The 26,929-nt window shown below is 32.8% G+C and overlaps 1 protein-coding gene and 1 long non-coding RNA gene across 2 annotated transcripts; both read left to right on the top strand.

Annotated features, from left to right (window-relative positions):
* The first annotated feature begins 243 nt into the window (after positions 1-243).
* On the top strand, positions 244-6,185 carry LOC133183784 (uncharacterized). Its single transcript, XR_009720725.1, has 4 exons — positions 244-488; positions 2,737-3,173; positions 5,080-5,167; positions 5,273-6,185. It is a non-coding gene; the product is annotated as an uncharacterized LOC133183784 (long non-coding RNA).
* Positions 6,186-13,524: 7,339 nt separating this feature from the next.
* Positions 13,525-25,290, top strand: LOC133183783 (cotranscriptional regulator FAM172A homolog). The gene is made up of 12 exons (XM_061318690.1): positions 13,525-13,620; positions 14,019-14,111; positions 15,602-15,644; positions 16,113-16,166; positions 16,778-16,878; positions 17,235-17,300; positions 17,507-17,631; positions 18,519-18,657; positions 22,698-22,817; positions 23,080-23,196; positions 23,437-23,521; positions 23,978-25,290. Exons 2-12 carry the CDS (start codon positions 14,091-14,093, stop codon positions 24,214-24,216), a joined length of 1,110 nt encoding a protein of 369 aa, XP_061174674.1. The 5' UTR covers positions 13,525-13,620; positions 14,019-14,090; the 3' UTR covers positions 24,217-25,290.
* The last annotated feature ends 1,639 nt before the right edge of the window (positions 25,291-26,929 follow it).

Below are 26,929 nucleotides of genomic sequence, written 5' to 3'. Positions count from 1 at the left end.
TGGAAATGGAATATGCATGTCTGATGGACAATAAATCTCCAAGATGTGGAAAGAACAGCTGCACTCAACAGAACTTGTTGAAAACAACTGGAGGTGCAAGGCTGATAGATGTTGATCTTCCAAGATGTGGAAACAGCAGCTGGAACCAACAGGACTTGGTGGAAACAACTGGAGGAGACATGCCTGATGGACGTTGACTTTCCAAGATGTGGAAACAGCAGCTGCAGCCAACAGGACTTGGTGGAAACAACTGGAGGAGACATGCCTGATGGACGCAGACTTTCCAAGATGTGGAAACAGCAGCTGCGACCAACAGGACTTGGTGGAAACAACTGGAGGAGACATGCCTGATGGACATTGACTTTCCAAGATGTGGAAACAGCAGCTACAGAAACAGCAGCTACAGAAACAAATGGAGGAGGACAAGCCTGATGGATGTTACCCCCCCCCTTCAAGACATTTCACAGCAGATAACTGACACTGATCAGGTATGTGACATAATCATGATCCAAGATTACTAGTATCTTATTAATAAAAAGTTCCAAATTTCAATGGCTACAATTTAGAATAAATTAACATATCTTAGCTAACTGTAATATTTTCCTAGGATTTGTTAAGAATTTCGCTGGGGATTCCAAAAAACTTTGCCATATCCATGAATCCCCTACATCCATGTACGTACTAAATGAGTTTTGCTGAACACAGCATCAGAATTTAATTCGAATTAGCTTTGCTTAGCATTCACATGGAGCTAATGTAAAATAATTTGATAGGCAGTTAATTTGAATTAAACTAATTCACATTAAATTTTCCAAGTGAATGTGGTTCAAGTTGAATTTGCAGTAACTTGCATTTTATTGGAATTAAACCACCTGTGTGAACAGGGCATAAATTGTGTAGCTTCTGTGAGGAAACAATTTTTCATATTATTTCATGTGGGATTCCCACAGTGGGAATGCCAGAGGGTTCAGGAACATATAATTTCTTCGAAGCTTATAATCAGGTCCAGTACACTACCTTTTATGGAAGGTATTTTTCATCACATGACGATATTTTCGTCAAACCCATTCTCCAATCAATTGAATGTGTTACGTTGCAAAGCATAACAGTCTACTATGTGTTTACTATTAAACAGCTACATGTGGTTTTTGTCATTATAGTGCATAATATTTACTTAGTCACTGGAAAAACTGTACAACTTCTTTCTCATTTTATATGGCTGAAATTGAAGGATTATATACCAAAGACAATGTTCCATGCTCACACTGAATATTGAAGATGTATTCTATTAATAGTTACGTCAAATACTGTCTAAACTCTTTGACATACATTGTCATACATACATAATGCATACATTGAATATCTTTTGATAATAATGAAAACAAAAATTGCACACTGGAGTATTGATATTTAGATGTAAGAAAAATATCTTAAATACAAGTTATTACTTTTGACATACATGAATAGATATATGTAGATACACAAATGCATTCAATGACAGAAAAGTATGCTTAATTCTTGTTAAAAATGTCAACAAAAAGCATATAGATTTTTCATTAAGCCAGTACTACTCTTATGAAAATCAAAAAGAAATCATTTTAAGTGGCAAATAAGTACCATTTTTAAGATAGCATTGGAATATATGTTCATAGTACTATTACAAAGAAAAAAGGTTTTGAATTTTAAGGTAGGTCGCGGGTTTACTGAAAACATATCCTGAAAATTTGATATAATGCAATATGTTCCGTAGAATTTACAGCATATATTAAGTGTAATTTTTATTAAATTTGCCTATGTAATTTTATTGCTATGTAACTGTAAACGTGGTATAGTTTTTACTACTCTTTTTTATGTTTTACTATTGAAATATATAGAAAAATTACTTTTTCAAGCTAATTTTGCAAAAAGAGTTTCTTTAAAAAAGGTTGGATAACTTTTTAAAGATGTAGACGAATTAGGAATTTCAAAATGTCAAGATGAGGTAAAATTTAACCTATTGAGATAAAAAAAATCAATACGTCTTCTCACTAGTTTTTTGCTAAATAATTTCAAAGTTGCTTTAACATTGCCAAAATGTTGTGTTTATGGCATTATTTACGACTTCAACGTCATATGTTGATCGTAATCACATTAACAAACGAGTATTAATAAATTTACATTTAGAATATGCAAGATCTAAAAGGTGACATAGATGCAAAATGTAATTTTTTTCATCATTTCACTTATTGTGGAAACAGGATGACCAGCAACTTATTTACATTAGTATTGTGAAATTTATAGTCTGCTCACAAAGTCAGAATGAATGAATGGTAAAAACAGTCCTCTTGCATTAGAATTAACATGCAGAGACAACACCGCAAGTGATAAATATTAATTTTTAGGATGTTCATTTTCAATTAGATACCAAGCATAACACATGAATTTGATCACTTCATTCGAACATGTATGACCAGATACACTAACTGTCCATAATTGGCAGGTTGGGCTACATGAAAAAACAATTCAATGCTACATACATTTGTACAATATGAAATTCAGTGTTTACTACTGTACGTCCTTGTCAATCTAACCTGGAACTAAAGATGCTTAATATATGTTTGAAAGAAGAAGAAATCCCACATTCAAAACCATTTCATTTTTGTGTAACTTTGAAAGAAAAAGAATTGAATTGTTTGATATGTGCATGAATGCATACCCTGACTTTGGGAATTACCTTACTTTTACTTTCATTTTCAGATGTTTTTGCGAACATGTGCATTTTGCTGGAAAACGAATCTGACATATGCCATGTGCACCTTGAGATTTTAACCAGATAGAGAAAAATTGATGAGATTTCACTTAAGGGGTGTCCCATCCTTCAATGAAAATTAGGGGAGAAGCTGTGTGAGAAAACATTAACATTGTCACCTATAGGAATTAAATGTATTAGTGGACTGTACCCAGACTGATGGATGTTGACCCTCTAAAATGTGGAAATGAGCTTCTACACCAGACAGGAATTGGTGGAAAAACCTGGGAAAGACAAGACTGATGGATGTTGACCCTCTAAGATGTGGAAATGAACAGCCACAGTCAGACAGGAATTGGTGGAAGCAACTAGAAAAGACGAGACTGATGGATGATGACCTTCACAACAGCAAGACTTATCCCTGTGGAGAACTGTCACTGATCAGGTATGTGACATAATCAATGATCCAACATCTTTTTTTGAAAAAGTACAGCAAAAAGATATCTTAGAGCATTATAATATTTCCCCAAGTCAAAGTGAACTGCTTATTTTAGCAGTTTATAAACAGTTATTAGGCAGTCTGGCAATTTTTTGGCAGTTTTTAGGCAGTTCTTAACAGTCTTAGTCTTAGCATTCCTTAAAACTGCTTACAGACTGGTTAAAAAACTGCTAAGAATTTGTGTAAGCAGTTCAGTATTGAACAAACTTAAGCAGTCAAACAAGCAGTTTCTCAAAACTGCTAAAAGTGCAACTAATTCATTTCGACTTCTTATAAGAAGTAATTCAACACTTTTTCACTCTTGGTGGTCCTAACTTTCACTAGCCTTCATTACTGCCCATGTGTTACTGTTAATGCTTCCTGATGATAACGTCACAAATAATTGGGGGCCAGGCAGGAGTTTCTTATACAGAAAATAAAATTAGAAAGAAAAAAATATATACTAAAAATCTTACTAGAAATGATACAATAGTTTATAATAAATTGAGGCTTCATATTATAAAAAGCATGAGCATATGAGCTTCTAATCTTTATCCCATCAACTTGCAAATCCAGTCCTCTAGTTACATTAACAACCTGCTGTGTCCCCCTTGGTTGCTTGAAACTAAAGGGTTGTATCCAATGAGGAAAGCAAGTCAAGATTTGTGCGCCTTTTCCACATCAGTTCAAAATTACAAATTGTGAAGATGTTTGTGATGGTCTGGAATATTATATATATTTATACCCATACAGTGAAGAAGTAAAATATATGCTTTGGAAAATACAATTATCTGTGATCACCACATCCAGGATTGGATGTGAACATAATATTTAGTGACAAGTGTATCTGAATTAAATTCCATGAGATGGGAAATCATTATTATAAAAATCTGATCATACATGCATTCAGCAACAATGGAATTGAGTGATATAGGAAAATTTTTAAAAGATTTGTTGGCAGTAAAGTATTATGCTTCAGAAAATATGGTAAGTGTGTGGGCTTGTGATATAATAGTCATCCCCACTCTCATTTGGATAACTGTTAAACTATAAAACGTATAATCTAGTTTGTATTTTAATTATTAGTACTTAGTATAAATTCAAAATATTTGCAGATAAATTTAATTAAGCTATACTGATAGAGGGATCTGTAGATTAGTCCACTGTATTAATTAACCAAGCTCTAAAGTTGCCACTCGTTTATGCAAGAAAATGGACTTAATGAAAGGACTTATTTAATACAATTCATACCTGATCTAAATCTCAATACTAAGTTAAATTCCCATATGTGATGTTATTTTTTCAATAGCATAAATTATATGCATTTTTGTATTCATATATCATGTATATGGGTGGTGTTATCTTCTTATAAGTAGACAAGAATATATATAGTACTTATAGCATTCTTTTTACCGGTTTTTAAGCAGTTAATCAATTTTCAAATTTATATGTAGGTCACTCAGAGTCATTTCCATATAAGTAGAGCAAACAAAAGAAAACACCTTTAGCAGTTATTAAGCAGTTTTTAAGCAGTTCTCCTTAACCTTCCTATTGACTGCTAAGATACTGCTAAGGAAACTGCTAAGCAACTGCTAAGTTACTGCTAATGAACTGGCTAAGTACTGCTTTAATTGTGGACTGCTAAGAAAACTGCCTAATGATCAGTATGACAAAAACCTTCTGCCACCAACAGAGGAGAAGGCTAGTAAACTGTCTAAGAACTGCTAAAGCACTGAACTGTTAAGGTTAAAAAACTGCTAAAGAACTGCCTTCCACTTTGACTTGGGTCATTAGATATATGTCTGTTAATATTCTTTTATTAATTTCTGTTTATACTTAGATAGATGGTGAAGTATTAACTTCTATGTTATAGTGTGCTTTGATGACAGTACCCAGTAGGAGACTCATGAGATAAAGTCATGTGGATGTGCTTGACATTATGAACGACAAGGAGTCCTCAGGTATGGAAATAAGTCACCCAAGTATGCCATTTTGTAAGACTCTGTTCTTCATTTTACTTCATTGATCCTATTGGTTAATTACCTTTTTTTCTCATTCATTGATAGAAAATAGAAGTATTGAAGAGGCATATCCTTGTGATCGCATGTGGACAAAGACAAAGATAGATGACCATGAAGAAATCCAGATTATTTTGCATACACAAGCACATCCAGTTTACAATGTTATAATCCAAAACAATTTTTTGAATTTTTTTTGAAACATTTGTTTTGGAAATGGGTGTCTGAGTTGTAAGAGGGTATGGGGTCACCCACTCAGACACGTGGGTTTTCTCCGGGGGCTCCGGTTTCCTCCCACACTGACCCCATTCTTTTTCTCTGTGCCAATGTAATGTAAATATCTTTATCTATTGTTTTGCTCTAATGTTATTTTACTTAGTTTGTTACATTTTATATAAAATGTTTAGATGAAGTAGTTGAAAGCTAGTTGTAAGTAGACCTTGTCGATACCCTGGGGCATTACTGGTTGGAGCTTCGTGGATCCTTGGCCGCTACGGTTGCCAGGCTGGCCTGGGGAGGAGGGGTTGAAAACGCAACTAGTTGTAGGCTGCTTTGTCTTTAATAATCTGTTTTCATTTTATCTAAAATCAAAAAAATCATATATGTTGCAGATATAATGATTGTTAAATATTAAATTAGCTTGTTCCTGGAATGTACAAATTCTGTCAGCTACTGTACCAGTAATCAATTCCGATTATTAGCTTATTGTGAAATTGAATGCATTATATACTGACTAAATCTTCAGTAAAAGTAATTGATTATAAATTTTGATGTGAAATTATGATTTGTATCTAAAGTAACTTTGTAACTAAAGTAATGGGATTTGAACATGTTAAATTGTGTTCTGTTAATGTTAAATTATGATTTTTGAATGTCAAATTGTGATTTTTGAATGTCAAATTGTACCTGTCAATGATTTGTTTATGTAAAATAGTGATTTGTGAATGTTTGTGAATTTAATGTCTGATTTCATTGTGCAAAAAAAAGAAAACAAAACAAACAAACAAAAAAAGCCAGGAAAAAAAAAAGACAAAAAAAAAAAAAGACAAAAAAAAAAAAAAAGACAAAAAAAAAAACAACAAAAAAAAAACAAAAACAAAAAACAACAAAAAAAAAAAAACAAACAAAAAAACAAACAAAAGAAAAGAAAGAAAGAAAACAAAGAAAAACAGATTTGAAAGAAAAAAATATATATAAAGGAGCAAAACAAAAAGGCACAAAACTTTTAATGCTGCCTGCTTGAATTAACATATTTGCATGTTTTTTCAAGCAGAAGGTTCCAAGCCCTTAAAAGCAGAGGAGAAGTTTTGGTATCTTATGACATATTGACATTACTGAATGTCTGCCAAAGAAAATGGGCAGATGACAAGCAGAATACCTATAGTGCAACAAACATGAAGGTAAAAAATTAAATCTCAGTTATAACAAAATTTTGTGTGGTATTTCATCTAACATAGTATACCGGTACTTAATGTAAAATTTCTACAATTTGCAAAAAATCTCACAAAGATTGAAATTATTTGCTTATAAAATAGCATACACACACTAAAGAGTTCAAAAAGGATCATTATCTACTACTATATTACACAACTTTTCGATATGAATGGGTCTTAAATGCTTCATTTTTTTGAAAGTTTATCCTCAAAGTTTGCGTTAAACTATACATTTTTTGGTGAACAAAAACATGGAGCAAAGACCCACCATCACTTAAAAGTACACTTTTATGACAACATTTGTATCTTTCTGAGAAATATTTAGAGACCATTTAGTCAAGAGTCATATCACAAACATGATCTAAATGCTGCTATTCATCAGGAGTTGTGCAGCATAGTGGTTATCAAAGGAAATTGATACTTAGGATTTTTATTGCTAGGATTAGAAACCCACGAATATCACACTATTTTTTATGGAATTCCATATACAACAGCCAACTGCTCACTGCATTTTTTTTAATTCGCATTATAAATATTATACCTTTTTTTGGCATTGCATTTGCAGGAAAATAATTCAATAGCTTTTTTTAACAAGGTGGGGGTGGTGGTGGTAAAAGTGTATATAACGTCAGATAAAACTGGGGGCCAAACTTTTAGTAGAATCTGTAGAATCTTTGTGTAACATTTGTTGATATATGTAATCTATTTATATGAGAAATGCTTTTGAAAAGATAAAAATTTTACTTTATATCGTATAATATGGGTTGCCTACATCTCAATTACTTGAGTCAAAAATGTATCGATCCGCCTTATGTTACATTTAAATTTTGTACAATTTGAAGTCATTTTTTAAGGGCAATAATCTTTTTTTTCTTACACTAAATGAATGAAAATTAAATTATAAGAAATGAATTTAATAGCTATCCAATTTATACGGTATAAACTGGGTTGGAACAGTTTACGCTTTTCTAGAAACCTCTTGGCAGTTTATAAAGCCTAAACTTTTCCAACCCAGTTTATACTGTATAGATTGGGTAGCTATTAAATTCATTCCTTAAAATAGTAGATCCTAAGCAATACAAGAAGTAATTTCAACCCTGGGGAGAGGGGGGGACAATCCAACCAAAATCCCCTGACAAATAATTAAAAAGGTCACAGGCATCATTATTGAGGGAGCATAACTGTAAAACCCTTACCCCCCCCCCCCCTTTCTCTCCGCAGCTAACACCACCAATGTTTCTACAGACCTAACATAACCCATTAATTTGATTTAAATATGACACGTATAAAAATCTCAAATACATGTTCTTTTCATTTAGGGTAAAAAGAAACACTAAAAGATATTACATGTTTTACCCTCGACAAAAGTTATGTTATTATGAGTTTTGTAAAATTTCTACTATGAATACAATGATACATATACCAAAATGTTACCCAAGACCTACTAAAAGTTTGTTCTCTTGTCGTATGTGAAACCCTCCATCCCCCACCCATCAAAAAATTGAATCATCTGCCTGCAAGAAAGTGTGGGATTTAGATGTTTTGTTTTTATGAGGAAATACTCTTTCTTCCGATATACTCCATCCTCGCCTTCACAGTTTAAAAAGTCCTGGATCTGCCAATTTTTGTTATTATTGCCATAGGCTTTGGTTTAAGGATGATTTTGTGTATTATGTGTTTTTCTAGGTGTGTATAAATACACTCATTAAAATAAAAATCAAAAATCTCTGAAATTAGCATGTTTTAAAAATATCATGTTACTGTATTCAAAAGAATTTTTCATATATCTTTTATATCTTATATTTTTTAACATCCCCCCCCCCCCCAATTCCCTTAGCTGAAACAACAAAACCATTGGTATGAATTTGTAAAAATAGTAAAAAAAATTTCCATTCCTGTTGATTTCTACAGTGAAAAAAACACACAAGGTTTACCAAAATTATAAACTTCTCTCCATTTGTTTTCCCACATAAGTTATGTTTTATAATGAAATTTTACATAAATATCTATATAAATCTGAAAAATCATTCAAATATGTTAACATTTTAAAAGTATTCGGAGATAGGCGGCAGAATATAACTATCGTTTGCAGTGATATGATATATTCAAGCATGCGCATTAAAGTATTAAGATAACAAAATAGGCAATATCATCTATAAGCAGTGACAGCTGGCAGTAAGCAGTGACAGTTGGCAGTACGCAGTTGGCTGTCGTATATGGAATTCCATAATTTTTTAATAACAGAATAATTTTTGCTGAGAAAATTTTCTTCAGAAAAGTTTTGTTTATCATATAATTTCATAAATTTCAATATTGTGAACTTTACTCCAAAGACTAAATCACAAATTAAATATGATTTGTATATATCTGAATCTATAGGCATTCTGCAAGCCATCATGTTCACCTATCTCCTTAATGTTGGCACACCTGATCATGATATATCTCTAATCATTGGAAGATATCAATTATTTTGATATGTATAATGTATCAATTCAAATAATTGAAATCTCTTCCAAAAAAAAATACTTGTAATGGTATCTTCAATTCTGATTTTTTAATGCAGTATTTTGTTGAAATGAGGTGCAAAGTCATGATTTCTAAATACGACTTTGTTGCTCTCTTCAAATGGATTAATATCGACAGTTGAATTTATGCATGCACAAATGAAAAGATATGTGCCACAATGCTCATCCTTATTGTTACATTAATTCTGTTGTTCTTGAGAAAGAGATTTTTTAAAACATACTTAGCTAAGTCTCATCTAAGTTGCTTCGACTTTTGACATTACTGTTTATTAGTATATGCATGATGTTTCAAACCCAGTTTTAAAGAAATTATTTTAGATACTTCTATCAAATTAATACACTAATACAAATTTGTAAGTATTATTTAACTGTGACATAATTTGCTGACATTAACCTTCCTTGTGACCTTGAACTAACTATTTGTCCTAATGCTAAACATAGAAGAAAGTACTTTTTTCCATGTTGCATAATTAATTAACCCTAGCTGGGGCATTCATGTCCTATGGACATATTTCTAGCTTTAGATTTTCCCAGTAGATATTCCTATGGGACCACCCTATTTCAAATAAACCACACAGGGATAATATCATCTATCACAATTAATGCTCTGCTGGTCTTAGGAACATTAATTTTTATTGTGTTATTAATGTTGTTTAATGATTATTAATTTACATTATATTCTCCTGTCTTCGCTTGCTCTTTGTTTGTTTATGTTTGTCACAATGGGATCTTCCGCTAGAAGAGTCCATTTGTTATATTTAAGATGGGTTCTGCCCGGAGGACAATTCTATGATTTATCCAATCAAATTGAGCGGTTCTCCTGGTTTTAGTGCCTCCTATCAGGAGTTAGCTAGCGCCACCTATTTATGTCATTGTTATCCAATAATATTGCTTGCTTTCTTATTTTCAAATTCGGCATCTGTGCTATCCAATCAAATTACGGTAATCTCCTATTTCAACCCATGTTTTGGCCAGTTAGCGTCACTTTCTTAGAAAATTATCCGAGGCAGAATTCACGTCGTTTTATTCCATAATTAAGTTTTTTTGGGCCATGTGAATTACTACGACCGTATAAGTTAAAAGTTTTAGTTGCTCCTTGCAAACCTTTACCATGGATGCAACTTTCACCAGGGTTGTACATTTTTTCGGCCTCCCTTCGTGGTATGTGCTGTATGACTTTGAAGCCACACGAATTCACGCAATCTTAGTGGACTGTGATTTTCATTGTGCTAAAGCTCTGTTGTACATTGCCCTTGACTGTGCAGCTATGTGTGAGGGATGTATTTTCTGTGCCTCGGAGGAGGTTATCCCTATGCCAGCATGCATTCCTTGGCTCTCCAGGAGTGCCTAAGTGTACGACTATTTTAGCACTAAGCATGTCCCTGCTGTTCTTGAAAAAAGGATACTTAAAAATTCAAATGTATAGAATATGTATCTACTAATTTGTGCCTCCGGCACCCTACACAAGGGGACCATGATTTGCACAAACTTAATTTTGCACCGAGGATCCTTGCACTTTTAATATCACTAATCATGACCTTGTTGTTGCCGAGAAGATTTTTAGCTCACCTCAACGTAGTTAGGGGGAGCTTTAATGCAATAAAATTGGTGCTGGCTTCCCAGGTTAAAGTTTTCAGAGCAAATTTCCTTTCAGTAACTTCTGTGTCCTATATTAATCAAAGATGCATGGATGATGCTTCTAGTAAATGTTTCAGATGCTCCAATTTCAGCTAAAGAATTACCAATTTGATGTTTTTGGAGCAGGTTAAAGTTTTTGGAGCAGGTCTCATTTACAAGTAAATATATGCCCTATATTGACACAACTTGCATGGATATGATACATCTAGTGATGCACACTACCAGGTTTATGCCTCAGATGCTTTGTCTGGCCTACATTTTCCTGATGAGTAACAAGGTTTAAGTTTTTGGAGCAGGTCTTATTTATTAGTAACCAAAATCCCTATTTTGACCAAACTTTCAGGATGATTCATCTAAGGATGCACACTACCAGGCTTGCTAAATCTGACGACTACATTTTCCTAATGAGTGACATTACGTTAAAGTTTCTGGAGGAGGTTCATTCTAAAGTAACTATAAGCCCTATATATGTGGACCAAACTTGCATGGATGTCAACATCTAAGAATGCACACTACTGGACTTGCTTTTAATTAGATTATGGCTGGAACTGACCTAAATTTTCCGGTTAAGTGACAAAATTAAAGTTTTTGGAGCAGATTCATTCTAAAGTAACCGTTTGCCCTGCTTGGACCAAACTAGCATGTATGATACATCTATAAGGATGCACACTATTGCTTTAGATGCTGAATTTGAGCTATATTTTCAGCCGGGGTAAGCAACAGGGTGGGTTTTTCGGAGCAGATTCATTCTAAAGTGTCTATTTGCCCTATATATACTACCAACTTTGCATTGAAGGTACATTTATTGATGCACACTACCAAATATGCCTTAGATGCAGGATTTGACCTATACATTTTCCAGATGAGTGACCAGGTAAAAGTTTTTTTGGAACAGAGTCATTCCAGTGTTACTTTAACCCCTACATGTACCTAGACCAAACGAACACTCTCATACTTGTTTCAGATGCTGGATTTGACTGGATGAGTGACCAGTTAATTTTTTTTGCCGCAAGTCCATTCCCAAGTAACTGCACGCCCTATATGAACCAAAATTGCATAAATTTTGCATCTATAGTGATGTGCACTTCTACATTATTAGTTTAGTGTGGGACTTTACCTTACTTAAAGACAACACTAGTTGAGGTGAGCTCTGTAATATCTATTTTCCTATGTTTAAAAATTGTTTTCATATTTTCATGCCCTGCTATCAATATGGTCGGGCATAATTAAAGTGTTTTTTATGTCCATCCTTCCATCCATCTGTTAGTCAAACTTTGTGTTTAGTTCAGTTTTAAAAAATCAAACTTTATTTCCTGATACATATTGATTAGAGCTTTTCAACTGCATCAACATTTCTTTTACCTTTCCTTGAGCCTTAAATTGGCCTCACTTTCCTTATAAATAATTAAATGTTGAGCTCAGTTTCAAACAACTAAAATTTTTCCTAGTATTTACCTTAAACTATACCTTGATATACCTTTAAGGCTTATTTGATCAAGCTATGGTTATTAAGCAGCATTAGAGGGATATAGTTCTCAAAAGAACTGCGAACAATAGCATTGTTCTCCCACCTACCTCCAAGTCAATTTTCAAAAGTTAACACATTTGAATGATTTTTCATATCTATATAGATATTTATATGAATTTTCGTAAAACATTGTTTCTTTGGGAAAACAAAGAGAGATAACTCTATAATTTTGGTAAAACTTGTGTTTTTCACTATAGAAATAAACGGAAAATATTTTTAAAACATCTCCTCCCCCCCCCCTTGAAACAAAAATTCCTTTTTACAGGTAATATGGACTATTATTTCACAAATTCATGCCAAAGCTTTTTGTGTTTCACGGGGGGGGGGGGGGGGGGGGGGAACATATGTCTACAGACAAAAAACTACAAAAATGCTTATTTTTTCCCCAATTTCAAAGGGGTTTACAACTAAAGCATCGCATTTTATTGATAATATATGTTTAATTTTATATGAGTAAAACATAAGAAAAGATTTAATGAACATTTATTCATATCCAAGAATATTTTAAAATGTGGTGATACCTTAAAGCCAAATTTCAATGAAAAATATCGTCTACCCCCTTATTTTATTAGTTGGAATTAGGGGTAATTAACTATTTAACACTGGAATTAAAATTATTAGTCAATTACCATTGAACTGTTCTTTGCATTCAACAAAGATTTTACGGCCAAATTGCCATTAGTATTGATTTAAATGGGTGTAAAATGTAGGTGGGAATCGAGAGTTAGCGTGCGTAGTTCTTACCGGTAACACAACTGTAGGCGCCTTAATTCATTTACTATATCATACTGCATCTTCACCTCAGGCGATTCGAAGACGATGGTAACCAATGCTTTATAATACCAGTTAATCTAGCGTTAACCTACTTGTAAAAGCTTACCACTGGCGTCATTGTCTGTGTGTTTGTAGTAGACTTCCTGATCTTGAAAGCTGTTCAAATGTTGACTTTCCCAGTCTGTCCATTCTAGACAAATATTCAATGTGCTCTAAAGGTCTTCGTGTGTTTACTTTTGTTATAAATACAAAAGTGGTTCGCAACCTTTGTGACGTCCGAGTTCTGTGACGCATGTTTTATTGTGATGTCATCGATATAAGAATAAGTTCACGTACGATCTACTTTTTATATTTTATCAAGAGTTATCTACCTTATGTTTTCATTAAAAAGAAAGTAGCATAAATTTCCCGAAATCCGAAATCTGAGTTTCCTTTTCCATGAAAATATATTCCAAGCATTTTGTAGCACGCAGCCTCACTCTTTTCTTCACGTTTAGTGTAAGTCATGAAAAATGGAAAACAACTGTTACTCAATAGGAATTAAATTATTTTTTGCATAACGTCTGAACGTTATATACTATGTTACATGTATTTGATCCACGGACGCAGTGACCAATTAAGCACTCCACTGATGATGTTCCTGACGTTTTTGATAAACACGAACAGATAAAATATTTCGTGCACTGGGGCAATCAGTCTAGAACTTGGAATTTTTTTCGTAAATAATTCTGCTGTCCTTAAAAACATCGCAAGAGATGACTTTTCAGTATTATGCAAAATTGATATATTCCTGGTATTGTTGAGCCAGAACTTTATATTTTAAATACAATGAAATATAACAGTTGATGTATACCAAATATAAACATGATAAATGGGAAGTAAATTTGATTTTTTAGACATGACTTTAAGTGCCTAGATACAGTCAGTGGGAATACCAAACAGTGACCTATGTCTCAATTCTAGGTCCAATGGGAAATTTCTTCAGAAAGGTATATGGCTCATTATAGATAATATATTTGCTTAGTAATAGTGACAACTCATTTGGAGGTTCTTGACTTTCTCTTTGGGGTTCCTCTGAACTGTGATAAAATAATAGCAGTGTTGATGTACATCATTGTTACAAATTAGCATTTTAAAGCATTAGAAGCTGAATAGAGTTTGATGATATGTCATAACCGGTAAATAAAGCTATAGAAATGAAACAGTAGAGGACACAAAGAGAAAGTGAATACTCAATGGTGATAGTGTGTATAATCTGTAAACAAGGTACAGTTTACTTTATAATTTTATATTATACAATTAACTACCCCTTATGAGGTCAACATGGTGAAATAAGGACCCGAGACCTGGCCCACGAGGTGACCTGACCTGACCGAGGCCACGTAGCGGCTGAGGTCAGGTCAGCGAGTGGGCCAGGTCGAGGGTCCTTATTTCACCATGTTGAACTCATAAGGGGTAATCAATTGTTTTATTATACCGATATAAGTTAAGACAATTTTTATAGGCTTAATTACTAAAATAATCAATTGTGTATTAGACCTTCATGTACGAACTGTTATTATCAGTGTTCCATTGGGATCGGGATTCGCTAGTGGAGTTGTTTACTTTTCGCCTGCAAGTCTTGTAAGTTTTTGCACCGCCGATTTATTAAAACACTCTGTGATTGTCAGTAACATGCTTTTTCGTAAATTCATCATAAATACCATTCCCGAGTACAATGACAATCTGGTGTGGACTTTTACTGTACAAAAGAGCCGAGTCTGCATTCGTTGAATTTGACATTGTAGGCCTAATGAAAGTTTCAATGAAAACAATAAATTTTATGATGCATCTAAAGGCCAATCGTATTCCGTATCATAAAAAGACTATACATATTTTTATAACGGCATTTTTTGTAATGAACAATCATTACTGTATGCATATATATATATTTTTTAATTTAAATGGAATTTAGATTAACAGGTCATTTTTAGCGGTCATTATTTATAATGACCGGGTCATTATACCCCACGTGCAATGATTCCTAGGTCATTATCGCTGTAAAGGATACTTTTTGGAGTCATTATTGAGTTTAAAAGCCTTCTAACAAGCCAATCAAATTTGAGTATTCTTAATAGAGGTATAATAAATGCCATTGTAGGTAGTGAGCTTCAGTTACTCAACTGTTAATTAAAATTGTAACCAAAGGGACAGTACAATATTTTCTCTAATGAATGCCAAGATTGTGTAGAACATCAGAGAAGAAGGGCATACTAATAACTTCTCCGTTTTAGTAATTATGATAAGTTTTCAGCTGTGGGATATATTGCAAAGAAACAAAAAATAAAAATGTTTAGTGAAATACTTAATCAAAGTAATTAAGAGTTTGAAAATTAATTTATTACTACTACAGATTCATTTTAGTCATATTCCAAATATGGAAGTAATCTTTAAAAAAAAAAAATGACCTGTTGAAGTATGTTTGTTTCTTCTTTTGCAGCTGAAGACATTTCTGATGGCTGACACTAAAGAGGAGGAGGAGGGTAGGAAAGAAATGAGTACTTTTGAAATTTATTTTTCAATACTGCTGAAATCCTAATTCATGGTATTATGAGTATACAATGTTCATGTATATTAAATTGAAGTTCACATGAGAAACTATTAATTAATTTTTATTGCCCTTACTGGAGAAAAAGAGGGGTGTTAACCAAAAAATTCTATCCATCTTGTTAAAGTTTTGTAAAATCCTTTTATCTTTGAGAATTGAAGCCTTTTATAAAACCATTAATGATGTATATAAGTAGTGGTCATGGTATTCCACATATTGAATGGTTTTTAGTATGCATAGGTACACACTAGGAGTGTGGAAAGTTGCATAAGCCACAGAGGCCACATTACATGTCTAAATACATGAAATACCAAAAGTAATCTGTTTGACTGATCATTGAGATAAGATTAACCATTAAGGTAATACATGTATAATATTTGTTGTGTTCAATTTTATTTTACAGGAAAATATCAGTTTCCAAAAACTTTGGAGGAATTTGGATACTACTTTAACAAAGGTAAATTTTTAGGTACATAAAATTTGAGAAATGTTGAATAAATCCTTCAGAGCCTTACACATATTTGAATCCCTTTGGTTTGCTACAAGTCTTTTATAAACCATAGATGCATTAATAGTAGCTATGGTAAATGGGACTGGCATAAACTAAGAGGATCATATAAATCAAAATGATTTATTGGTGATTCTCATTCAATCTTATGTACCACAACTCTCTGTGTTCTTAAGATTCTGATGTAGCCATCAAACTGCTAGGTATTTGAAAGCTTATATGGCCACCTTTTTGAATTGAATATATACAATGTAAACCAACTTTTCTTTGAATAATTATGTGCATGAATATATATATGCATGAATAAAAAGTTCACAGCCTTCTCTTACTCATGAATATTTCTTGCCACAAATTATTCATTTCATTGTGTATTTATGTAGGATAATTCCTCATTTGCAAAAATTAGCCATCATGGATAGATTTCAAACTGACAAATCATTAATAAAACTTGTGGCGAATAATACATGTAGCTGGTTTACAGTATATCAATGTAAACTATGATGATATGTTTTGAATGTATTTTGATATCAACAAGTTTTTCTCTAAATTTTTTCTCCTAGATGGGCAGATGAGAGATATGAAAACATATGAGCCTTTCAATTTTGTAGTGGATGAAGACAATCATAAATATAATCAGAAGAGATACGAAGCTCTAGGAAATGTGAGAATACTATTTGTAACTTACTATGCAGTAGACTAACGAAGAAAAGTATTTTATATTAAGTTTAGTTTTAGTCATTTTGGCTGCAGTATACTTGTGGTAATGTGATATTTCATCTTACATGATAGAATACATCATATCTGTTGTGTCAGGATGTGCCATAGTACACTTGTTATGATGATTTGGTATAGAAGGAATTTGATAGATATGCACTCTTCTTAGTGAAGTGAAGAAATAGATTTACAATGTTCTTAGTGAAATGAAGAGATAGATATACACTGTTCTTAGTGAAATGAAGAGATACAGATCATTGAATTTTGGTCATTTGACTTATTTTAGTATATTTTGATTTACAGATAATAACTGAATTTGTGTATAAATTACTAGAAGACAAACACAATCTACAGAAGGTCACAATTCCAGTGAGTATGTCAACCAACTGCATGAATGCAAATGGGGTATATGAGTTAAATTTCCATAATATCTTTACTAGATGAAATGATTTTAAATGTATTTAAAATTGGGTAAGGCAGCCTACATGTCTAGCCATCTTCAGAGTGAGAGCACTTTGGGCATAGTTCATTATTCCTTTGACAACCAGATTAATTCTACCATTTTTCTGTGTCAGGTGGATGCTGAGCCTGATGAGCCAACTTCTTTTTTCTACATGTCTGAGGATGCCCTTAATAAAGACAAACTTTTGATCCTGATTCATGGGAATGGAGTGGTTAGAGCAGGACAATGGGCCAGGAGGTAGGTTTGGGATGAGGACAGTGGGTGAGGAGGTAGGTTTGGGATAAGGACAGTTGGCCAGGAGGTAGGTTTGGGATGAGGACAGTGGGCTAGGAGGCAGGTTTGGGATCAGAACAGTTGGACAGGAGGTAGGTTTGGGATCAGAACAGTTGGCCAGGAGGTACCATATTGTCACGTGTAAAGGCCGCACTCTTGTAATAGATGCACCCCCAAAGTTGGGGGGAGAATCCTGAGAAAACGCAGTTCCTATAGATAAAACGCACCCCGAAAATGCAAATTTGGATGTATCTCTTATTTTCACAGCGTAACTAATTCAAAGAAAAAGTTTAAAAAGTTAAAATATTCGTGTCATTTCAAAAACGACAGTAGGATACAACTTTGAATTTTCTTGGCAAATTCAGTTTACATATAAGCTTTATTTACATGTATTTAAGTTTAGTTTGTATTTTAATTGTTATTTGATTGGTATAAATTTAAAGGTAAGTCCCTATTTTTTTTTCTATTATCCCAAGCATGTTACAATGCATCAGGACAGTGGGCTAGGAGGTAGGTGTGGGATCATGTTAGGTTTCTTACTAAGTTTACTTACACATTTCCCTGATCTTCCAGTATCCTTCTATCTTGTCCTTCACAGGCCTGTTCTCAGATGCAAAAATAATCAATTTAATGATGCTGTATAATTTAACTGTTTGATGCAAATTTGTTGAGATATTTCTTACTTTGGGCAGTTCAAGCTCTCGAAATTTTCAGAAGCTTTATTCCATGCACTGCTAATAAATCATAAAATAAATTGTAAAAAAAAAAAAAAAAAAAAAAAAAAAAAAAAATTATATGTAAGGATATTCAAGTTTTTAAAAAAATCTTTTAACATCTATGATTTTTTACAGACTGATCATTAATGATTGTCTGGACTCCGGAACACAGCTTCCTTTTATTGACTGGGGTATCAAGGAGGGATATGGAGTTATTGTAGCCAACACTAATTATAACAAAGCTAATGATGACAACAATGGTGAGGAAATCAGGGTAAGACAAGTCAACTACAAATCCAGCATGATTTTAAATATTTATGTCTTCCCTTCCAGGGGAGACATATTGTTTTTGTCGATTTTCTTCTTCTTCTTCTTCTTCTTCTTCTTCTTCTTCTTCATCCAAATTTTGTCCAGGCCGTAACTTTAATACCCTTTGACATTAAGACTTCAAACTTGGAACATAGATAGATGACATTAAGAAGGAGTGCACGCCACCAACATTTTTGACCTTGACCTATTTATAAGGTCAAGGTCAATCTTTTACATCAAAATAGAGTAGCCCATAACTTGAGATCCCTTTGATATTAGGACTTCAAACTTGTAACATAGGAAGAAGACCTTGAGACAAAATGCACTGCATTAGAATTTTGACCTTGACCCCTTTCTGCCTTCAAGGTCAAATTAGGAAAAAACACGATCTGACCATAACTTGAAAACTTTTTGACAATAAGACTTCAAACTTGGAACATGCAGAGGTGGTATAAAGGAGGGATGCATGCCACCAAAATTTCTGACCTTGATTCAATTATTATAAGGTCAATCTTTTACATCAAAATAGAGTCCAAGCCATACCTTGAGTACCCTTTGACATTAGGACTTCAAACTTGTAACATAGAAAGAAGACATTGATACAAGATGCAACACACCAAAATTTTTGACCTTAACCTCTTTTCTTCCTCAAGGTCAAATAGGGAAAAATACTTGATTAGACCATTTCTTAAGAATCCTTTGTTATAAAGATTTCAGACATGGAACATGCAGAAGTGGTATGAAGGAAGGATGCATGCCACCAAAATTTTTGACCTTGATCCAATTATTATAATGTCAAGGTCAATCTTTTACATCAAAATAGAGTCCAGGCCTTAGCTTGAGTACCCTTTGATATTAAGACTTCAAACATGTAACATAGAAAGAAGACATTGTTACAAGATGCAATGCTTCAAAATTTTGACCTTGACCTCTTTCTTCAAGGTCAAATAGAAAAAAAAACATGACTAGACCGTAACTTGAGAACCCTGACATTAAGACTTCAAACTTGGAACATGGAGAGGTGGTATAGAGGAAGGGTGAATGGCAACATTTTTTCACCTTGACCTATTAATAAAGTCAAGGTCAATCGTTTACAGGAAAATATAGTCTAGGTCATAACTTGAGAACTTTTTGACATTAGGATTTCAAACTTGGAACAAGGAAAGACAACATTGAGACTAAATGCACTGGATCAAAATATTTGACCTTGACCACTTTCTTCAAGGTCAAATTAAGAAAATCATGACCAGACCATTACTTGAGATCCGTTTGACATGAAGACTTGAAATTTTGTACACAGAATTTGAGTTGAAATGCACTGCATTATTATTTTAGACCCTGATCATATATTTGCACTCGTTAATGTTGGTAAAGAAGGGGAGACATGTGTTTTTTTGTTAAAAAAACAATACCCACTAGTTATCAATAAATGCAGGAAAAAAAATGGGTTAAGAGTTTTCTCCCTTTAATGCACTTTTTCCAGCTGATTTGTCAAGTAATAAATATAGAACCTTAGTTTGAATTTGAATTTATTTTATTCATATTGGTACTCTACATTAACTTAAAGGACAAAAAAAACCATTAAAAATGAAAGAACAAGCATAAGTTTGAAACCTGTAAAAACTTAACATTCCCAACCTGCAGAATTTGTGCATTGATATGTTCAATTTTAGACTTTGAGTTTATAAATTTTTTTTTAATAATGAACAGAAAAATATCAGAATTTATCATGGTGAACCAAGCTCAAAATCAAAGCAAATTAATCATCTCAAAAGTCCACTACTGTTTTTTCATAGTCTAGGATTGATGAATAAAGAAGACAATGAAAGCTCATTTTTTGATAAAACTGCTTTTGCTGTTCAAAGTTCAAAATGTCTGTATCAAAAGTTAAAATACTTAGTATTTGTGTATTTTTATTGTGTGTAAGACATATTTTCAACTAGCAGTGTAAGGAAAGCATTCTCCAATAGCCTTGCTTACCATTTTTACTTTTCAATTGACATTTGACTTCAACTCATCGCAAAGCCATGGGCAGTAACCATTTTACAAGTGAAAGTACAATGGCCATTAGCCTGTAGCTAGCAATGAAGGCTTTAACCATCAAAGCTATTGCTTAAAACATTATTTGAAGTGTCTTTTGTAACATCAGAATTACCACTGTATCATCGGCTGTTACGACACACTTTGAAAAAGAATTTCAAAGTGCATTGAATTTGTGACCAAGTTAACACACTTTAAAAAAAATCTTTTCGAAGTGCATTAATATTGACCATATTAACACACTTTGAAAAAAAATGAGTACAGGTTGGTCAATATTCTTGCAAATTTTAGGTATGATAAATAATTATTTGAACATGGTTGGATAACTTTTCGGTGATGATGTCACTTCAGGATCTAAGATATAGATTTTTAGGGGTTGTCTTGTTCCCAAAGGTTCTGGTAAATGTTGTAATAGGGAAATAGATCTTTAAGAAATAATGGAGGAATGATTGTTTAATAGCACAATTTCGTTTCTTGTTTTTAATTTTATCCAGTCTGTAATAAGTTCAATAGATGTAGGGGTCAATAAGTGACTTAAAGCATCACATTTTTCTTAGGCAAAAGGGAGGGATTATGATTTTTCCATATCATGAAAATTCTCTCTCTCTTTTTAATCTATCTTTCTATCATAATTATTCATCTATCTATCTATGGTCTGTTGTCTGTTGTTGCTTAGATCAGGAATATGGCCTCTGAGCCACTCTTCTTCAATATAATAGGGTGCATTTTTTTTTTCTTCAGGAAAGTTTATCTCAATTTTTTCATCTATTTTATGTTAACTCAAATTTATTTAGAGAGAGTTTATCAATGTCATATCAGTTATGCAAATACATATATTAGGGTAGGAAAGATAAAGAGATGGGCTGAGGGACCTTCTACATATCTTCTCCTTGTTCTCGATGAGGGTAGATCAATTCATCAGAACTTTAAAAGAAATATAACAAAATAATGCTGTCTATTACTAAAATCTTAGTCCAGAATTTTTGTTTTATACATATTTTTTCAAAGTGCATTTATTAAGTGTCTTCATGGTAAAAAAATGTTGCTCAGTGTACACTCTTAACAAACTTCGAAAAAAAATTTCAAAGTGTTTTTTTGTCCCAAATTCAATGCACTTTGAAAATTTTTTTTTATACCCCCGCTCCTAAGGAGAGGGGGGTATACTGTTTTACCCTTGTGTGTCTGTCTGTGAGTCTGTCTGTCTGTCCGTAACAAATTTTTTGTCGCAGTTTTCTCAGCAACTACTCACTGCAGGTGCTTGAAATTTTAACACACTCTTTGTTTAGGCATGCCATATAGTGGGATTTATTTTTGTATGAATCCGATGTCAACTTCCTGTTTATCCGTGCGTCTGTCCTTACCATACATAACACAAATTTTCGTCACAGTTTTCTCAGCAACTACTCATCGCAGATGCTTGAAATTTTAACACACTCTTTGTTTAGGCATGCCATATGGTGGGATTCATTTTTTGTACGAATCCAATGTCAACTTCCTGTTTATCTGTGCGTCTGTCCGTACCATACTTAATAAATTTTCGTCACAGTTTTCTCAGCAACTACTCATCGCAGATGCTTGAAATTTTAACACACTCTTTGTTTAGGGATGCCTTATGGTGGGATTTATTTTTGTTTGAATCCAATGTCAACTTCCTGTTTATCCATGCTTACAGTGTATATTCACAATACACGTCAGAGCGGGGGTATTACTAGTGAGCATTGGCTCACAGACTTCTTGTTTCAAAGTGCGATGATTTTGTCACAATTTTAATGCACTTCGAAATTTTTTTTCAAAGTGCGTTGCCACAACGTGATTATTCCCCAATTATATCATTTCAAAAACTGATTAATGTTGAGAATACAAAAACCATTTGTTTAAATATATGTTGACAAATCCTTGAATGTAGTTATCATTTCATGAATATTAACTGCACACACAATTGCTGATATTTCTATTATTTTACAGTGCAGTGAAAGCCCAGAGGATCACATGGAATGTGTATGGAAAAATTTTGTGCAGGAATCTAAGGCCAATGCCATAGGGATAGTGGCTCACAGTTATGGTGGAGTTGTTGCCCTTGATCTGGTAGAAATTGTTTCCTAAAAATAACATCCAAATAGAGTGGGAATAAATTATAATTGAAAATTATTTAAGAAAAAGTAAGCTTTTGATAGAGAAATAGGATAGATAAGACATACTTATATTAATAAACAACTGCTCTGAACAAAAATGACAGCTGTATTGTTTGATGTGTGATCAACCAAAGTATTTTAAAATTTATATTTTATGATAAATGAAAAGCATTTGAAAATAACCTAAATCATTTATACCATCTATATTTAATCAGGCCATAAACCACATAGATGAGTTTTCTAAGCGAGTGTTTGCTGTGGCCTTAACAGACTCGGTCCATAGCTTTAGCCACCAGAATGGAGATGAACGTGTAATTGAGTTTTACAGACAAGTAAGAATTTGGAAATTGAATATACTAAGATTTGAAAATTATTTACTTGATTTATATTCCACATCAGAATCAGTTTTGCTTAATCATACGGGTTATTTTTTTAAATTTGATTAAATTCTGACTGAAAAGAAACTGGCTTAGTCTGCCATTGCTTTTAATATTTTTCAATTTCTCATTTATATATTCAGTTGATAGCCATCTTGGTGACTTGCTGAAAGCATATTCATTTGACATTTTCAGCATGGTAGGAACTGGGCCTCCTGTCTGGATGAGTTAGACACTCCCCTAAAGAGCCAGTCAGATTTCTGTCCCACAGTGGCAGCTGGTAAAATCAATGTTATTTTGCTGTAAAATGTTATGTCTTTGGGCTAACTAACGAGTTCTTTATCTTTCATTGAGTTGCAGCTGTCTTGTTGCTTGTCTTGTTGAGTTTGGAATGATTTTTTTTTCTTTTTTGGCATGTTGTATTTCAATATTCAACAAATAAAATATTTGGCTACATCAGGGACGTACATACTAATCCTCAGTTATCTCAAAGTTTTTTCTTCGTCCCATTGAGTTCAAGATAACGAGGTTTGACTCTTTAGTATATATTTCCCTGGCTACATACATGTATCCTTCAATTTTGTCAATTTTAAATATTTTCTGTATGAATTTACACTGTAGACTTAATTATATTGTAGACTTTATAAAAATGAGGAGATGATATACCATACATATCTCTTTCATATGTATTTTGTTAAATTATTATCAAAATTAAATTTTCAATGAACTGTTACAGGCACAGAAAAACATGAATACACTAGCTACAGCAGCATGCATTCCATTTTCAAATTTTTGTCTGAGAAATACAAAGAGATGACAGAACCTGCAGAAGAGAAAAAAGAAAACTCAGAAAAGATGGCCTCCTCAGAGAAATTTTCAGAAGAGGAAGCCATGTCACAGGAAGTAACAGCCAGTCAGATTGATGTAGAGATGAACTCACAGAATCCCGAAGAAAGTCTGAAAGATGAACTGTGATTGGTCTTTTTAGACTTTTTGTTAAATATTCATGAGATATTTATTTTTATGCATTAAATTATAACTAATTACACTGCTTTATAATTAGTTTCATGCATTATCATACGGTGTGATGTGACATCAATTAAACTTTACATTTTGTGTTCAATTATTTGACCTTGGCATTTTTCATTACTTTTCAGTGGCCCTTTTCACAAAACATCTTACGACTTAGATAAAAATGTGACAACTCTGTAATTTTTTGTTTAAGATATATTGATTTTTTCCTTAAATATTTTTACAATATAATCTCATGTAATAAAATTATAAGACTTTTATATGTCCTACTACAGCTTAGATACTTTTTGCAGAAGGGGAAAAAAATTGTCTTAGTTGTAAGATTTTTTGTAAAAAGGGCCACTGAGCATAAAATGGTTGTACATATTATGACATAATAAATGTACATGTCCATAAAAATACTATATAGCATGACTGTTTATGTAAATATGTGGTAAAAAGAATATGTTTATTGTAACCAATAATTAGATAAGATCTGCTGTATTTGAGAAGCAGACACAGTCTTAGGATTTGGTATTGAATTTATTTTCTAAAAATTATTTACAGATGATAACTGATTTTGAAAAACGAATGCATGTATCTAGTCTGTTATTATTGCAGGTCTTACTTCTTTAATACTTCAGGTGTACTATATTTTTATTTAGATTGTACCTGCACACTTTTTGTAGGGGTTGGATAAGAAACATGCATGTTACAAGCTATACATATGTTAGTCCCTGCTTTATGTCAGGAGTTATTTAACATGTACAGAATGGGGGTCTGACAATTACTTCTAAATTTTCCACATACAACCATTACTCTGCTTTCATTTAGAAAGTAATTAAGTATATTACAATTACTTTTCCAAAGTAATGAATTTATTACACTTTACATTTTAAATGAAAATAACTCTTACATTTTATGAACATGCAATTTATTGAAAATTCACTTTAAGTCAGATTGTGAATGCATCAAGAATTTATGTCATTTTATGTAGGATAAAGTTGCAGTTCATGTAATAAAAAATGTAACTGAAAAGTAATGGTTGTTATTGATATTTTTATGAAAGTAATGCAGTACAGTTACTAGTGATTGAACAAAGTATCCATTACACATTACATCCCATAATTTTGAAAAAATGTAATGATTGCAGTGCATTACCATTACACATTACCGTAATACCCCAGGCCTTTGCATGATAAAGAAGCTGAAGCTTCATAAGCCCCATCCCCATTCAATTCTAATGTTCGTATGATATATAAATTTGCTATTAGTGAAATTGCTGAAAATTAATGCTTATCAACAATCAGGTTTTGTAATTTCCCAAAAAGACATCACTGCAGTCATCCCGTAAAATACCAGAAAGTTAGTCGAGTACGATGGCAACGTGTTGACTCAGGACCTCTGACATTGTGAGGATGTTGTAATCCATAATGAAGATGATATGGCAAGATCCTGTCCAGCTCATAACTTGAAAACTATTTGACCTAGAATTATCAAACATGGTTAATTAAAGTATCTTAGTTAAAAGGTATGTTTCACCTCACATAAAGGTTAGTAGCTGTGACCTTTAGTTCAAGTGATTTAAAAAAGCTATGATTTTAATTTGTACAACCCCAACATTTGTAGAGTATTGCAATAAGCTTATCAAAAATTGTTATAATTAAAGAAAATGCATGTTTTTTTATGATACACAGCAATATATAACAATATAATCTATTTCTTTTGTGTCAATAACAAGAAAAAATTCCACTTGTCCAATGACTGTAATTATCAAGCAATGGTGTTTCAAGGAGCATTTTGATAAAAGACAAAGTGTATCTGTCAAATTAGAGATTAACTCATGAGACTGTCTAAATCATTTCTGTTGGAGCATCTCTGATCAGACAGATGTTATCTATATCTGTCGGGAATTGGGCAGAGGAATCTGGCCTCTTTATTGCAATTGATAGCATCTGAAATGAAAATAGTTTTTTTTCACTAGCCTTTATTACGTCGCAGGTTCAAATCCCACTGGAGGATGTGCAGACTGGTCCTTCAGATGAGACCGTATAAACAGAGGTACCGTGTCCCAGTAGGTGCGTGCAAGAAAAAGATCCCTCACTGCTCAATGGCCCTGAGTGCCGAGTATAGGTCAAAATTTGCAGCTTTCCACCGCCAAGTGGTGGCGTCTCCATATGAGTGAAAAATTCTCTCAAGGGACGTTAAACAACAATAAACAATACAAAACACTAGCCTTTATTTTCAAAATTTAATTTGATATAAATTCATTAAAAATCAATTTGATATTGTATGAATATTGATATAATATTTGTATTTTAAGGTATGTCATTCCGGACATGAGTTATGTCAAGAATTTTTCTGATAAGTATATTTTAGATGACTACTCATATAGCATGACTCAAGATCACAAAGAAAATAAGGGTTCAGTGTGCATCTTACTGAGTAATGGTACATTTAACTTGACCTTTTTTGCACTTAAATTGCAACTTTTAGGTTAATCACTTTAACCTTTAATATATTTTACCAGATGTAATCATGGCAATAAATATAATCTTTTTTGTAAAAAAAAAAAGTTTGAATAATATCTATTATTGAAAAAGTCCTGCAATTTAATGCACGTAAATTATTGTGTGACCTTTCTTAACTAAAACGTTTCAAGTTTGGGTATTTAAAA

This window comes from Saccostrea echinata, unplaced genomic scaffold, assembly GCF_033153115.1.
Source record: "Saccostrea echinata isolate AGI-Se365-2 ecotype Australia unplaced genomic scaffold, CSIRO_AGI_Sech_v1 ptg000009l, whole genome shotgun sequence".
In the NCBI taxonomy this organism is placed as follows: Eukaryota; Metazoa; Mollusca; class Bivalvia; order Ostreida; family Ostreidae; genus Saccostrea; species Saccostrea echinata.
This window is presented reverse-complemented; position numbering and strand designations above follow the sequence as displayed.

What these genes read in the sequence shown, in the direction of transcription:
- LOC133183783 (XM_061318690.1), top strand. Translation starts at nt 14,091, where the DNA reads ATGGGAAATTTCTTCAGAAAG. An exon ending in TGGATACTACTTTAACAAAG is followed by an intron (nt 16,167 to 16,777) that starts GTAAATTTTTAG and finishes TTTTTCTCCTAG; the next exon opens with ATGGGCAGATGAGAGATATG. An exon ending in GCAGGACAATGGGCCAGGAG is followed by an intron (nt 17,632 to 18,518) that starts GTAGGTTTGGGA and finishes GATTTTTTACAG; the next exon opens with ACTGATCATTAATGATTGTC.